Source organism: Pipistrellus hanaki (assembly GCF_964339955.1).
Source record: "Pipistrellus hanaki genome assembly, chromosome: 13".
Taxonomy (NCBI): domain Eukaryota; kingdom Metazoa; phylum Chordata; class Mammalia; order Chiroptera; family Vespertilionidae; genus Pipistrellus; species Pipistrellus hanaki.
Window position 1 is genome coordinate 35,496,906 of NC_140515.1, and position 12,792 is coordinate 35,509,697.

Here is a 12,792-nt window from a genome sequence, read left to right on the forward strand (position 1 = left end):
ACTGTATTGTATACCTGAAACTAATATAATATTGTATGTTAACTATAATTCAAAATATATTTAAAAAATAATAGTATAAATCAGAAAAAAAATGTATAGGTATAATTATTGTGTTTGTTTTTTTTTTTTCATTATGGATGGAGCTGGGAATTTAAAAGCTACACTTAATTTTCTGCTTTTGGGCTGAAAAACATCATGCAGATTCACATGTAAAACCGGTAATATAGCCTCCCTCCCACCAGAGTCTCTACACATGTAAAATACATATTTGGGTATAAATGTAACAACTAATTATATTACGGCTTTGGAGGGGACATTTTCTTTGTCCTTTTAACATTTTTGTTTTTTTTTTTATAGTTAAAATCTCTACATGACTTTTTTAGGAATATACTAAATGTTTTCCATCGTACAAATAATACATTATGTCCCTGGATTGTGTTTTCACAATTTTTAATAGAAAGATTCTATATTTCAATATGTCAAGATTCTTATAAAGCTAATATCAGCTTCTAACTGTTGAACTTAGGAAATGCGCACAACTAGATTTGACTAGTTATAAATCTCTTTCAAACATTATTTTAAGCTATGATGTCATCATGGGCATTCTTAAGAATTTCTGAATATTGTTTTTATTCTGTTTTCATCAGATATGAATCCCATCATAGATTTTTTTGGTGACTTTCTTTTCCTTTTCATTTGAATGAAAATAATTTTTGATTTATATTTTCTTTGAATAATTTAGCTAATTATAGTAGCTAACAATTCTGTTAAAAGACTATCATTTATTAAGAGACTAAATGCAATCAAGAATGCACAATTAAGAGTTTCGTTCTTGTTGGTTTTCTTGTCTTTATGGTATTACATTGTGTTTAAAAAGCATTTTCTTGGGATAAACAAGTCAAGGAAATGTTTTTGATTCTAATCACATCAGTGTGGTTTATGGCCACAAGGAGATCTTTCAAGATATTTGAACAGTTTTTAGGGTGCTGGGCTTCTATTTATTTTGTAAACATGAAACATTACCTGGAGGAGGGAAATCTATGAAGTTCTCTAGGTAGGGCATTTACAGAAGAGTGCTTCTTATGACTCGTAAGCACTGCCCAGTCCCTTGGAAAGTCATTGCCACGCCCTGAGCTGACCTGAGCAGAAGAAACTCATATTCATAACTTACCCATGAGGATTGGTCTTTTGACCTAGAACTACTCTAGTTTCAAAGACAAAACCATACTTTTCAGAGAATCCTTTCCCCCATCACCATTATCTCCGCTATATCTTCTCCACCTCCCCACCCCACACAGTCACCACACTGCTATCCATGTCCATGAGCTCTTTTTTTTTTTCTCAATCCCACTAGAAAACTATTTGTTTTATTTTTTATCTTCATTATTAATTTTATAATAATGCTTAAATGCTTACTATGTATTTGCTGCCATTATGGTTGCAGACTTTATACATCAACAATCTTATACTTGCTGTTTAAATATTAAATTCAGGTTAAGAGGAATTGATATAAAGATATTAAGGAAAGGCTAAAGAGGTGATAGTATCTTTCAGACACTAGGAAATAAAGATTTGAAGTTTAAAATTAAGAAGAGATTATTTAGTTTTATTTAAAAGTATTTATTAGACCTAATATTCCCTGGGAATGAGGAATGAATGGATTTACTGCCAGAGGTGACTAGTTGCTATTTTTTTGATTGAGTAATTGCCCTTGATGTATTTCCGGTGTTTGGCTCTCCCTAAGAATAGATATTTTCCTTAAGAGATCTTGTTAGCATTCCTGCCCCACCCTTTGTATGTAACATTCCCTTCAGATAGACCCAGTGCGCTGGTGGAGCAGTGTCTAAGCATCTGGGACAGTGGAGGAACATGCTATAAATAGCAGAAATGTATGACGACCTGGTAGGCATCCAGTGTTGGCTCTTCTGTCTTCCCTAATCACAGATCCAAGGACAGATTTACAGCATAAGGAGTATCTTTTCAGTCACGTGTAATACTCTGTCTAAAGATAGGTGATTTTTGAAGTGGTGTTAGCAACACACATACTAAATTCGATATGTGATGCAATCAATGCATTTTATATAGTCATTGTACATTTGGGTATGTTTGTTTAGCAGGAATTAAAAAATAATAGCCACAGTGATAAAATCTGGAGGAGTATTAAGAGTTTTAGTTAATAATTAACATTGAAGAATTATTAAAAGGACCCAATCTCTTCAAGGGTTAGTACTTGTATAAATTTATTGGATCTTAAAGTTTAAATAGTAAAACTGTTTTAGGGTAACATAATCTTGTAAGTGTATACCAGGTATTTCAGTTATAGTTATTGAAAAGGCCTAGAAAATGTGTCTGAAAAATTAAAATTCACAGAATAATAAAATCTTTAAAAAAATTGAATAGTTAGAAGGGATATCCTATCTAATAAAGTAGGAATATGCTAATTGACCCTTACGCCATTGCAAAGATGGCAGCACTCACAGCCAATAAAGAGGGAATAGGTTAATTGACTCCTATGCCCTCGAAGATGGTGGCGCACACAGCCACAAGTTGACAGCACCCAGTCCCCTCAGTCCCCCAGCCTCCCATAGCTGGCCTGAGGCATAGGCAGGCCTCGATTGGTGGCTGCCCAGTGCCCAGGGCCGCCTCAGGCTCAGGTAACCATGGCCGGCTGAGGCTTGTGCTGCTGGCAGTGGCAACAGCAGAGGTGTGATGGGGCTTCGCCTTCCCCTGATTGCCTGGTCGCCTCCCAACCCTGAGGGCTCTCGGATTATAAGAGGAGGTAATCCAGGCTGAGGGACCCCCCACTTCCTCGTCCAGTGCATGAATTTTCATGCACTGGGCTTTTAGTATACTCTAATAAAGCCTGTACCTTGTACACATTGGAGTGTCAGATTTGAAGACTTGTGAAAATTGCTTAATCTTAGTAAGTCCAATAAACTCAATCTTCCACTACTAGGAATATTTCTCTATGATGGTTTGCTCTTCAAAGTGAAGACTTGAAGATCCAAACTCCTTCCCTGTTTTTTAGAGCCCTGTTCCTTAATCTTAGTGTCCTCGTCCTTTTTTAGCTTCATAAATCCCCTGTACATTTCCTTATATTCTGCATTTCAGCAAATCTGGAATTCCTGCTGGTTCCAAATATACCAAGGCCTTTTATGACCTTTATTTATTTATATATTTATTTATTTATTTATTTATTTATTTATTTATTTATTTATTTATTTTATTGATGTTTTTCATCAATTTTAGGGAGAGAAACATCGGTCAGTTAGTTGCCTTCCATACTCCCCAACCAGAGATGAAACCTGCATGTTACCACACTTCCACCAACTGAACCACCTTGCCAAGGCCCTTTATGACCTTTGATTTTGTCTTTTTTTGATTCCCCGGAGACTTTTATACCTACCTAACACCTATCACATGTTGCCTTATATATTTATGGATAAGTCATTCTTCCCAGAATGGGCAATGGGAACGCTGCTTTACTTGTTTTCCCTTAGCAGATGTTCCATAGTCACGGAATTGAAGTTGACATCCATATGTATGCCTTTGGGGTCATTTATTTTAAGAACAGTCTCAGCCAGCAGTACTGATCATATCTTTGGAGAACTGTGTACTTGGCTCTATATGAGTCCTGAATGGCCTTACACTGGCCTTTGCTCTCCATTTCCATGTTGAATCCTCACATTTGTCTTAGTCCCACTCCCACAGACTTCCCATCAGATATCCCATTTGTTCTCTTAACCACAGTTATTATCTGAGTAAATGACTTATTAATTCAACTTTGTGGCTAGAGCTCCCCCACCCACCTACCCTCTTAACTATTAGCTCTATTGCATAAATGTCTACTGTGCTTTTTTACTCAGGGCCCATGTTTCTGAAAACTTGAGTGCAGTCTTTGATTTGTGCTTTTATTTAGTTCTGCTGTTGCAATAAATCCTAAACCACTGTGAAGATGTAACATAATTGAAGACAGTGGGTAGAATATCTGGTTTGGGGAAACATGATTAATTTGATATGGGGCATGTTGAGTTCAAGAATGTGGGTCTGGAATTCTGTGAAGGCATAGAAGCAGGATATTAGAAACTGGACATTAACTTCCTAAAAGTGGTGATTGAATGAACAAGAGCATTTGACCCCAAAGGGAGTGAATTTCTAGAGAGAAGAAAACCAAGGGGATAGGAAATGCTTATTTTTAATTAGTGAGAAAAGAAAGAAAATGGAGAGATAGGAAGAGAATCCAGAGAATGCTGTGTCATAGAAGCCAGGGAAGAAAATAGTTTCAAGGAGAATGTAGTCTGTAAACATATTTGCTGTGGTCAGAAAGAATGAGGATACCATTGGGGGGGGGGGGGGTTGAAAAAAGAGGCTTTTAAACAAGCAACTTTAGTAAATCATTAAAGATAGATTGATATTTGACACCATGGAAGGTGAATACATGGCAGCAATAAATATTTACACTTTGAAGTTCAGCTATGAAGAGAAATGGAAAGATCATTGCTTGATGGGATGGCAGGATCAAGAGAGGCTCTATTTTGTTATTTTTGTGGGCTTTTTTCTCACTGTATTGGGTTGTTAGGCCAGGGAAGCAATAGGGAGAAAAAGGTTGGAAACGCGGTTATTGGAGGGGTGGGTCTAAGAGATGATGGATGAATGCACCCAGGATTCCAGGTAAAGATACAGTCTTGGCACAGGAGGAAGTCCACTTCCCTTCTGAGATGGGAGTAAAGCAAGAGAAAGGAGAGAGAAGATAGAGAAAAATCCTGAAGAAGGCTCTCTTGTTGAGCTGGTGGACAGCTTCAGTTTGCTGAATATATGTATAATTGAGATCTCCAAAGACATGAGTGGAGGGTCAGGTGGATAGAAAGAATAATGAAGAAGTAACAACTGAAATATTTCCAGATTTGGGAAAAAATATAAACCCATAGATCTAAGGACTCAGCAAATCCCAAACACAGGAAGCCTGAAGAAACTAAACCACAACACATAGTCAAATTGCTCAAAACGAGTGATAAAGAAAAAATATTAAAAGCAGCCAGAAAACAACAATACATGTTAAAATGTTTAACAAAGGAACCAGGGAAAGGATGGCAGCAAATATCTCATTGGAAGCAATGCAAGAGAGAAAACAGTGAAGCAGTGTTTTTAAAGCACTGTAAGAAAAAGCTATGAAAATAGAGTTCTATAGCCAGGAAAAATCTTTCAAAAATGAAGGAGAAGTAAAGACTTTTTCAGAACAAAATATCTAAAAAATTCATCACCAGCAAGCCCACACTACAAGAAATATTGAAGGAAATCCTTTAGAAACCAATGATGCCACATGGAAATCCGGATCTATACAAAGGAACAAAGGGCACCAGAAATGGTAACTGCATGGATAATACAAAGATTTTTTTCTTTTATTTATATCTCTTTAAAAGATAATTGAAAACATTTCCAATCCCTCTCAGTAAGTGATCAAATAGAAAGTAAGTTGAATGACATTGTCAACCAACTAGATTTAATTAACAATTACAGAACACTCCATTCCAACAACAGCAGAATGCATATTCTTTTCAAGAGTATATAGAATGTTTACTAAGCTAGACCATATTCTGAGCCATAAAACAAGTTAATAAATTTAAAAAGATTTAATTCATAAAAAGGATTTATGATTACAGTGTAATTAATTTAAAAATAAAAAATAGGAATCTAGAAAATCCCCAAATATTTAGAAACTAAACAGTATACTTCTATTAATAGATAACTCATGTGTCAAAGAAAAAAGCAAAAGGGAAATTACAAAGTATTTAGACTTGAATTAAACACATTACAAAAATTTGGGGATATATACAATACTAATAAACATCAATATTAGAAATGGAAAAAACTAGAATAAGAACAAATTAAAAACCAAGTAAGTAGATAAAGGGGAATGATAAAGATTTAACAGAAGACAGTGAAATGCAAAACAGAAAAACGAGAGAAAATCAGTGAAACCAATGCTTAACTCTTTGAGTATATCATTAACAATCTCTTTCTAGACTAACGGGGGGAAAAAGTTGCTGCAAATTAACAATTCTCGGGGAAAAGGGGAGTGGTGGATGCGGGAAGAGACTGAACATAAACGGTGCACCTATGGATGAGGACAATGGGGGGTGGGGAAAGGGCAGAGGGTGGGGTGGGAACCTGGTGGAGGGGGGGAAAAATGAGGAACTTTTGTAATAATATGAACAATAAAGATTGATTTAAAAAAAAAGAAAAAGGTGAAAATAAATAAATAAAATAAATAAATAAATAAAAATAATAAAATAAAACCAAAAAAAAAAAGATAACATCATTACAGATTCTCATATTCAGTAGTAAAATATTATGAACAACTGTTTACCAATAAATTTAGGCATGGACAGATTCTTTGGGAGATAAGGACTTTCAAAGCTCACTCAGGGAGTAGATAATTAGAACAGCCCTATATGCCTATTAAATAATTAAAAGCCTGAAAGAAAACTCCAGGTCCATAATGAATTCTAGAACACTGTTGATTATCTCAAACATTCCAGGAAGAAATAATACATATTCTATGTAATTTTCAGAAAATTGAGGAAAGAATACTTTCTAATTCATCCTATAAGGTTAGCATTACCTGAAACAATATCAAAGATGAGAAAACTATAGCTCATTATTCCTCATGATCCTAAATTCAAAAATTTTAACCTAAAGTTTAGTAAATAGAAATCAAAAATATATTTTAAAAATAATATGACCACATAGACTTTATCCCAAGAATACAAGTTTGTTTTACCATTTAAAAATAAAACAGAGCCCAAACTGGTTTGGCTCAATGGATAGAGCATCGGCCTGCAGACTCCAGGGTCCCTGGTTCGATTCCAGTCAAGGGCATGTACCTGAGTTGCGGGCATGTCCCCAGTAGGGGGTGTGCAAGAGGCAGCTGATCGATATTACTCTCTCATTGATGTTTCTGGCTTTCTATCCCTCTCCCTTCCTCTCTGTAAAAAATCAATAAAATATATTTTAAAAATAAAACAGGGCAATTTCCTGTAGTAACACCCTAAAAAAGAAAAACCAGATGATCATCTCAGTAGATGCAGAAAAGTATTAGACAAAAATTCAAACTTCATTCCTAATAAAAATTGTTGGCAGTCTAGGAATAGAAGAGAAGAGAACTTCCTCAATCTGATGAAGGGCATCTACAAAAACCAAAATCTACAGCTAATATCACACTTACTGCTGGAAGTCGGAATGCTTTTTACCTAATAACAGGGATAAGAGGGATATCAGCTCTCATCACTTCTCTTCAGTATTGTACGTGAGGTTTCAGCCAGCACACTAAGGCAAGAAGAGGAAATAAAAGGCAATAAAAGATTGGACAGAAAAAAGTACTATTTGTGGATACAACCATCTATGAGGAATCCAGTGAGATATACAAAATAGCTACTAGAACTAACAGATAAGTTTATAAAGATTTCAGGATACAAAATCAATGCACAATAATTCATTGGATTACTGTACACTAATAATGAAAAATCAGAAATCAAAGGTTTTATTTTAACATAAAAAGCATCAAAAATATAAAATTCTTAGGAATATATCTGACAAAACATGGAAAGACCTATACAATGAAAGCTAGAAAAACATCCTTCTGAGAAATTATAGGCCTGGATAAGTGGAAAACTATACCATGTTTACTAGTTAGAAAACTCAGTATTAAGATGTTTGCTCTCTCTAAGTTGACATAAAGATGTAACATAGTCTCAAAGAAAATCTTTGCAAGCCTTTTAATTTTTTTGGTAGAAATTGGCAGGTTGATTCTAAAATTCATGTGAACATACATAGGACCTAGGGTAGCCACGACAGCTTTGAAAAGAGAACAGAATTGGAGGTCTGATTTCAGATTATAGTAACCAAGACAGCCTGGTGTTAGCCTTAAGGTAGATAGATCATTGGAACAAAATAGAGTAACTAAATGAATGGTTCAACTAATTTGCAACAAAAGTGCAAAGGCAATTCAGTGGAGAGAGAATTTTCTGTTAAACACACAGTCCTAGAGCAATGGATATCCAGCTACAGAAAAATGAACTTGATCCTTACCATCCTCCGTACACAAAAATTAACTCAATAGACTATAAACAAAATTCAAAATCTAAAACTATAAAGTGTCTAGAAAAGTACATAGAAGAAAATCTTGTGTTAAAGATTTCATAGATAAATACACCAAAATCTATAAAAAAAATTTAGACTACATAAAAATTTAAAATTTGTTGTTTTTGAAATACAGTGTTAAGAGAATGAAAAGACAAGTCATATAGAGAAAAGCATTTACAACACATATATGGTAATGGACATATATACAGAATATATAAAAGTACTCTCAAAACTCAAAAAAGCAACCCAAGACAAAAATGGGCAAATATTTGAAGAGACACTTCACCAGCAGAGATATACGAATTGCAAATAATCGCATGAAAATAGGGTCAATATCATTAGTCATCAGGAAAGTGCAATGAAACACCATTACACACCCACCAGTATGACTAAAATGGAGAAGATGAAGTGTTTACAAGGATATGGAGGAACTGTAGCTCTTACACTGCTGGTGGAGATCTAATTTGTACATTCACTTTGGAAAACAGTTTGGCAGTTTCTTAAAAAGTTAAACATATATGTACCACTTCAGTCATTTTGCTGGTGGATATATGAAAGCGTATGTCCTTACAAATACTTATACACAAATGTTCATAGCAGCTTTATTTTTAGAGGCTGAACCTGGAAATAATCCAGATGTCCATCCACAGGTAAATGGATAAACAAATCACTGCATTCATACAATTCAACAGTGGAAAAGGATGAACTGTTGAAACATGCTGCTCCAGGGATAAGTCTCAGAATCCTTATTCTGAGTGAAAGAAGCTCGGCAAAAAAAGAAAAAAGTACACAGTTTAAATAATTCCATTTATGTATAATTTTAGAAAATACAAACCTCTATAATGACAGAAAGCAGATGGTTATGTAGGAGTGAAAGGACAAGGATCAGAGCAGGAAGAATCTTTTGGAGATTATGGAGGTGTTTATTTTCTTGATGTTGCAGTGGTTTCTGGGGTGTCTACGGAGGTCAGAATTTACAAATCAAACACTTTATGCGCAGGCAGGTCATTGTATGTCGGCCATACTACAATAAAAATGAAAACTGTCTGCTGTCTGACCACCTCTGCTAACATATCTAAGACGAGTGCCTAAATTTGCTGGATCTTAAGACACAGCTAGGATTCCTGTTAAAAATACTATGTTCCAGGCCTCAGAACCTTCAAGATAGGACTGGGAAGTCTGTACCCCAGATAATTCTTGTTGGTCAGGCTTGGAAAGCACTTGGCCCAGATTAAATTAATTGCACTTTGGTAGGATTGGAACCCATTTCCACTATCCACGAGAGAGGGATGTTAGGTATCTAGTATTAACAGAAAGGCCTAGCCATAGAACACTTAATTATGCTCTTACTGTGGTCAGATGGAAAAATCAAGAATTTGACAACATTTTTTTTCTCATCCATGTAGTATACTGAGGTCAGCCTTGCATTTTAAGTTCCTGAAGTAACAGCATGGAAATCTCTTACTAGCCCCAGCGTTAGTTAACATGTCATAATAGAGGAAAAATAATTTTATCTGTACCGTTTTTGACAAGTCACATCAGAATACATTGTTAGTTGAAAAGGATGCTTTATATACTGTATATTTAAAATTATAAAATAACATAAGTTGTGAGAAGAGGAATAAAATGAATAGAATTTGTTATTCTCTAAACGTTCTTTAAATGGACATAGTGTTATTGAACTCAAGGGGTTCAGGGCTGCTGCAAGGTAGTTTTGTTTTCTTTCAGCAAGTGAAAAAGATGGGCCTGGTAGCCATAGCTCTGCCACTCTGCAGAGGCGTAGGCATTGCTTATATACACTATGTGGTTAAATACATGTTGATTTCTTCATTGTAATTGGCTTTCCTTAATCTGGTTGAGTTCCTGTCAGCTCTTTCTGTTTACAGCTGCATCTGCAAAACACTCAGCCACATTTTAACATTTAGTAAGAATAGCACTGAGTAAGAATGGCCCAGACCTTGAGACCCTTCTAACAGTGGCAGCAGCCTTTTATAAAACTCTGGAAAAAACAACGTGACCTTCTTATCACTCCCTTTCCAATGACGTCAAACTCAAGGAAATTATAGACTAAGTCTGTCTGAGTTTTAAATGGTTCAGTTATCAGAAGACTTGCAGAGAACAAGTTTTCCACAAATCATCCTGTGCTATTGGTCTTGGTTTTTTTTTGTTTTTGTTTTTTTTTTGAAGGGCTGGTGAGCCAACATGCAATTAATCACTTGGCTTTTAAGGAAATGAAACTGCAGTGCACCCTTTGGCTTTATTGTCCTTTTTTTGTTTGTTTGTTTTTTGGCATTTATTAGCATTGCAGTTTTTAATATGAGAACCTTGGGTGAATGCTCAGCGATAATAATGTGGACAAAACAATGCAAAAAGCGTAATTTTTAAAAGTCAGTTTCTACTCATTGATCTGTTGCAGTACCTGTGCACACGCCAGTCATTAAAATGACAGTGAAAGCCCCTTACAGCCCGAAGTTGTTAGAATGTTCCTCCCTTGTCAGGACGGAGATCTATTCCCGTGTACAAAGTGGCAGTATCTGTTTGTTATCACTTCCCACTGTTTCTTCCTCCAAAATCTGGTTTGGATTGATTATCCTTCCCCACAGCTGCTCCATGGGTGGGAAATCTATTCTGACCAGTTTCCCTTCTTTGGATTCTATCCTGTCTAGGGAACTACCTTCCCAATGGAAGTTGGACACAATTTTAAAAATTAAGCATCATTTGTACTAATCAGTGTCAGTACTAAAAGTTCACAGAGAGGAAGTTATTATGTAGACTAAATACCTGTATGTAAGCATGCAGCTTCCTTTAATTTTTATTAACTTGACAGCATTTTTGTCATTTTTAAGTGGACTGGAATGTTCCACTTAAACCAGTAGGCTCTGCTTTTATGGAGATTTAAAATGTTCCTTCCATCTCCATCAATTTCCTGTCCCCCCACTCCACCACCACCAAAAAGCACAGATGTCCAGGATGTTACTGCTCCCTAATGGTTACTGTTAATGAAAAAGATACTAAGTGCCCAAAGGCTGAACTCTTTGGTTTTGGTATTTCACTGGCCTCAGAATGAGGTTAGAAGTGTTCCCTACTTCCGAAAGAGTTAGTGTAGGGTTGTGTTGTGGATTGAATTGTTTGCTTCTCTACTCCCCTTACCCCCCCCCCCCCCCCACACACACACAAAATAGGCACAGTACCTCAGAATGTGGCTTTATTTGGGAATAGGGTCATTGCAGTAAAATGTTAAAATGAAGTCATACTCATTTAGGGTGGACTTTATAATCCAAAATAATTAATATCCTTATAAGAAAAGACATCAACATGGTATTCGAGGGGAAAATATCACTTGAGAACAGATTACTTTTAAATAAATCTGTTCTTTTACTCAAGCAAGGTTGGGAGATACCTTCTCAGGGTACTTTCACCTGTTAATTTAAATTATGTGAATATGCCCTAACCCAGTGGTCAGCAAACTCATTAGTCAACAGAGCCATATATCAACATTACAATGATTGAAATTTCTTTTGAGAGCCAAATTTTTTAAACTTAAACTTCTTCAAACACCACTTCTTCAAACTAGACTCGCCCAGGCCATGGTATTTTGTGGAAGAGCCACACTCAAGGGGCCAAAGAGCCGCATGTGGCTCGTGAGCCACAGTTTACTGACCACAGCCCTAACCAATTTGGCTCAGTGGATAGAGCATTGGCCTGCGGACTGAAAGGTCCCAGGTTTGATTCTGGTCAAAGGCATATACTTTGGTTGTGGGAACATCCCTAATAGGAGGTGTGTAGGAGGCAGCTGATTGATTGATGTTTCTTGCTCATCAATGTTTCTATCCCTTCCCCTTCCTCTCTGTAAAAAATCAATTAAATATATTTTAAAGAAAGAAATCACATCTTTAAAAAAAATTGTGTGACTACAACAAAAAAATGCAGGGCATTCTATAGTTTACATATTATATTTTGCACATTTCACTCTTTCAGGATGCTCTTCCCTCTAGTTAGGCTAAAGTTATATTTATTTTCAACTTCTCCATTGTGAATGCGAGCTACAGTATTTAAACTAACCAAGTTTCATATTAGGAGAATCTATAATTAACAGTTTTGGGTTGCTTGCTTATAATCAACAGTAAAAACAATTTTTCCAATGCAGCTAATCACCTTAGAATATCCATTAATGATATTCACATTAAAGGATGCATCCACTAAAATGCCTTTTTTTTTTTTTGTCCCAGTAAGATAAACTAACTTATTAGCCTAGCAGATAATATTTTGCCTTTCCGTAAGTGTTGGTGAATCTGCTATTTTGGCCACAGGCAGCAGCACTCTGGCAACTGTTCTAAATACCCGTCCTGTGCTTTCCTTCCCCTCAGTGGGCCTTCGGAGTGACGCTGTGGGAGCTCATGACTCTGGGCCAAACGCCCTATGTGGACATCGACCCCTTCGAGATGGCCGCGTACCTGAAAGATGGTTACCGAATAGCCCAGCCCATCAACTGTCCTGATGAACTGTAAGTGTTTCTGTGCTTGAAGACATGGGTTTCATTCCTTTCACGATGTTGGGATAAAAGAAAAGCAGTGGGCGTCCAGAAGCTTCCCTTTGAGAATAATGACTCCTCAGCGGTGAATTAGACTCTTCCAGAGAACCAGAGTCAGC

The 12,792-nt window shown here is 36.1% G+C and overlaps 1 protein-coding gene across 2 annotated transcripts in view; it reads left to right on the plus strand.

Annotated features, from left to right (window-relative positions):
- Nucleotides 1-12,792, plus strand: part of RYK (receptor like tyrosine kinase) — an 82,388-nt gene that overhangs the window by 66,684 nt on the left and 2,912 nt on the right. For both annotated transcript variants that reach the window (XM_084902139.1, XM_084902140.1), the window contains exon 14: nt 12,510-12,646. In XM_084902139.1, coding sequence (XP_084758265.1) covers nt 12,510-12,646 — 137 coding nt within the window. The remainder of the gene's footprint in view (nt 1-12,509; nt 12,647-12,792) is intronic.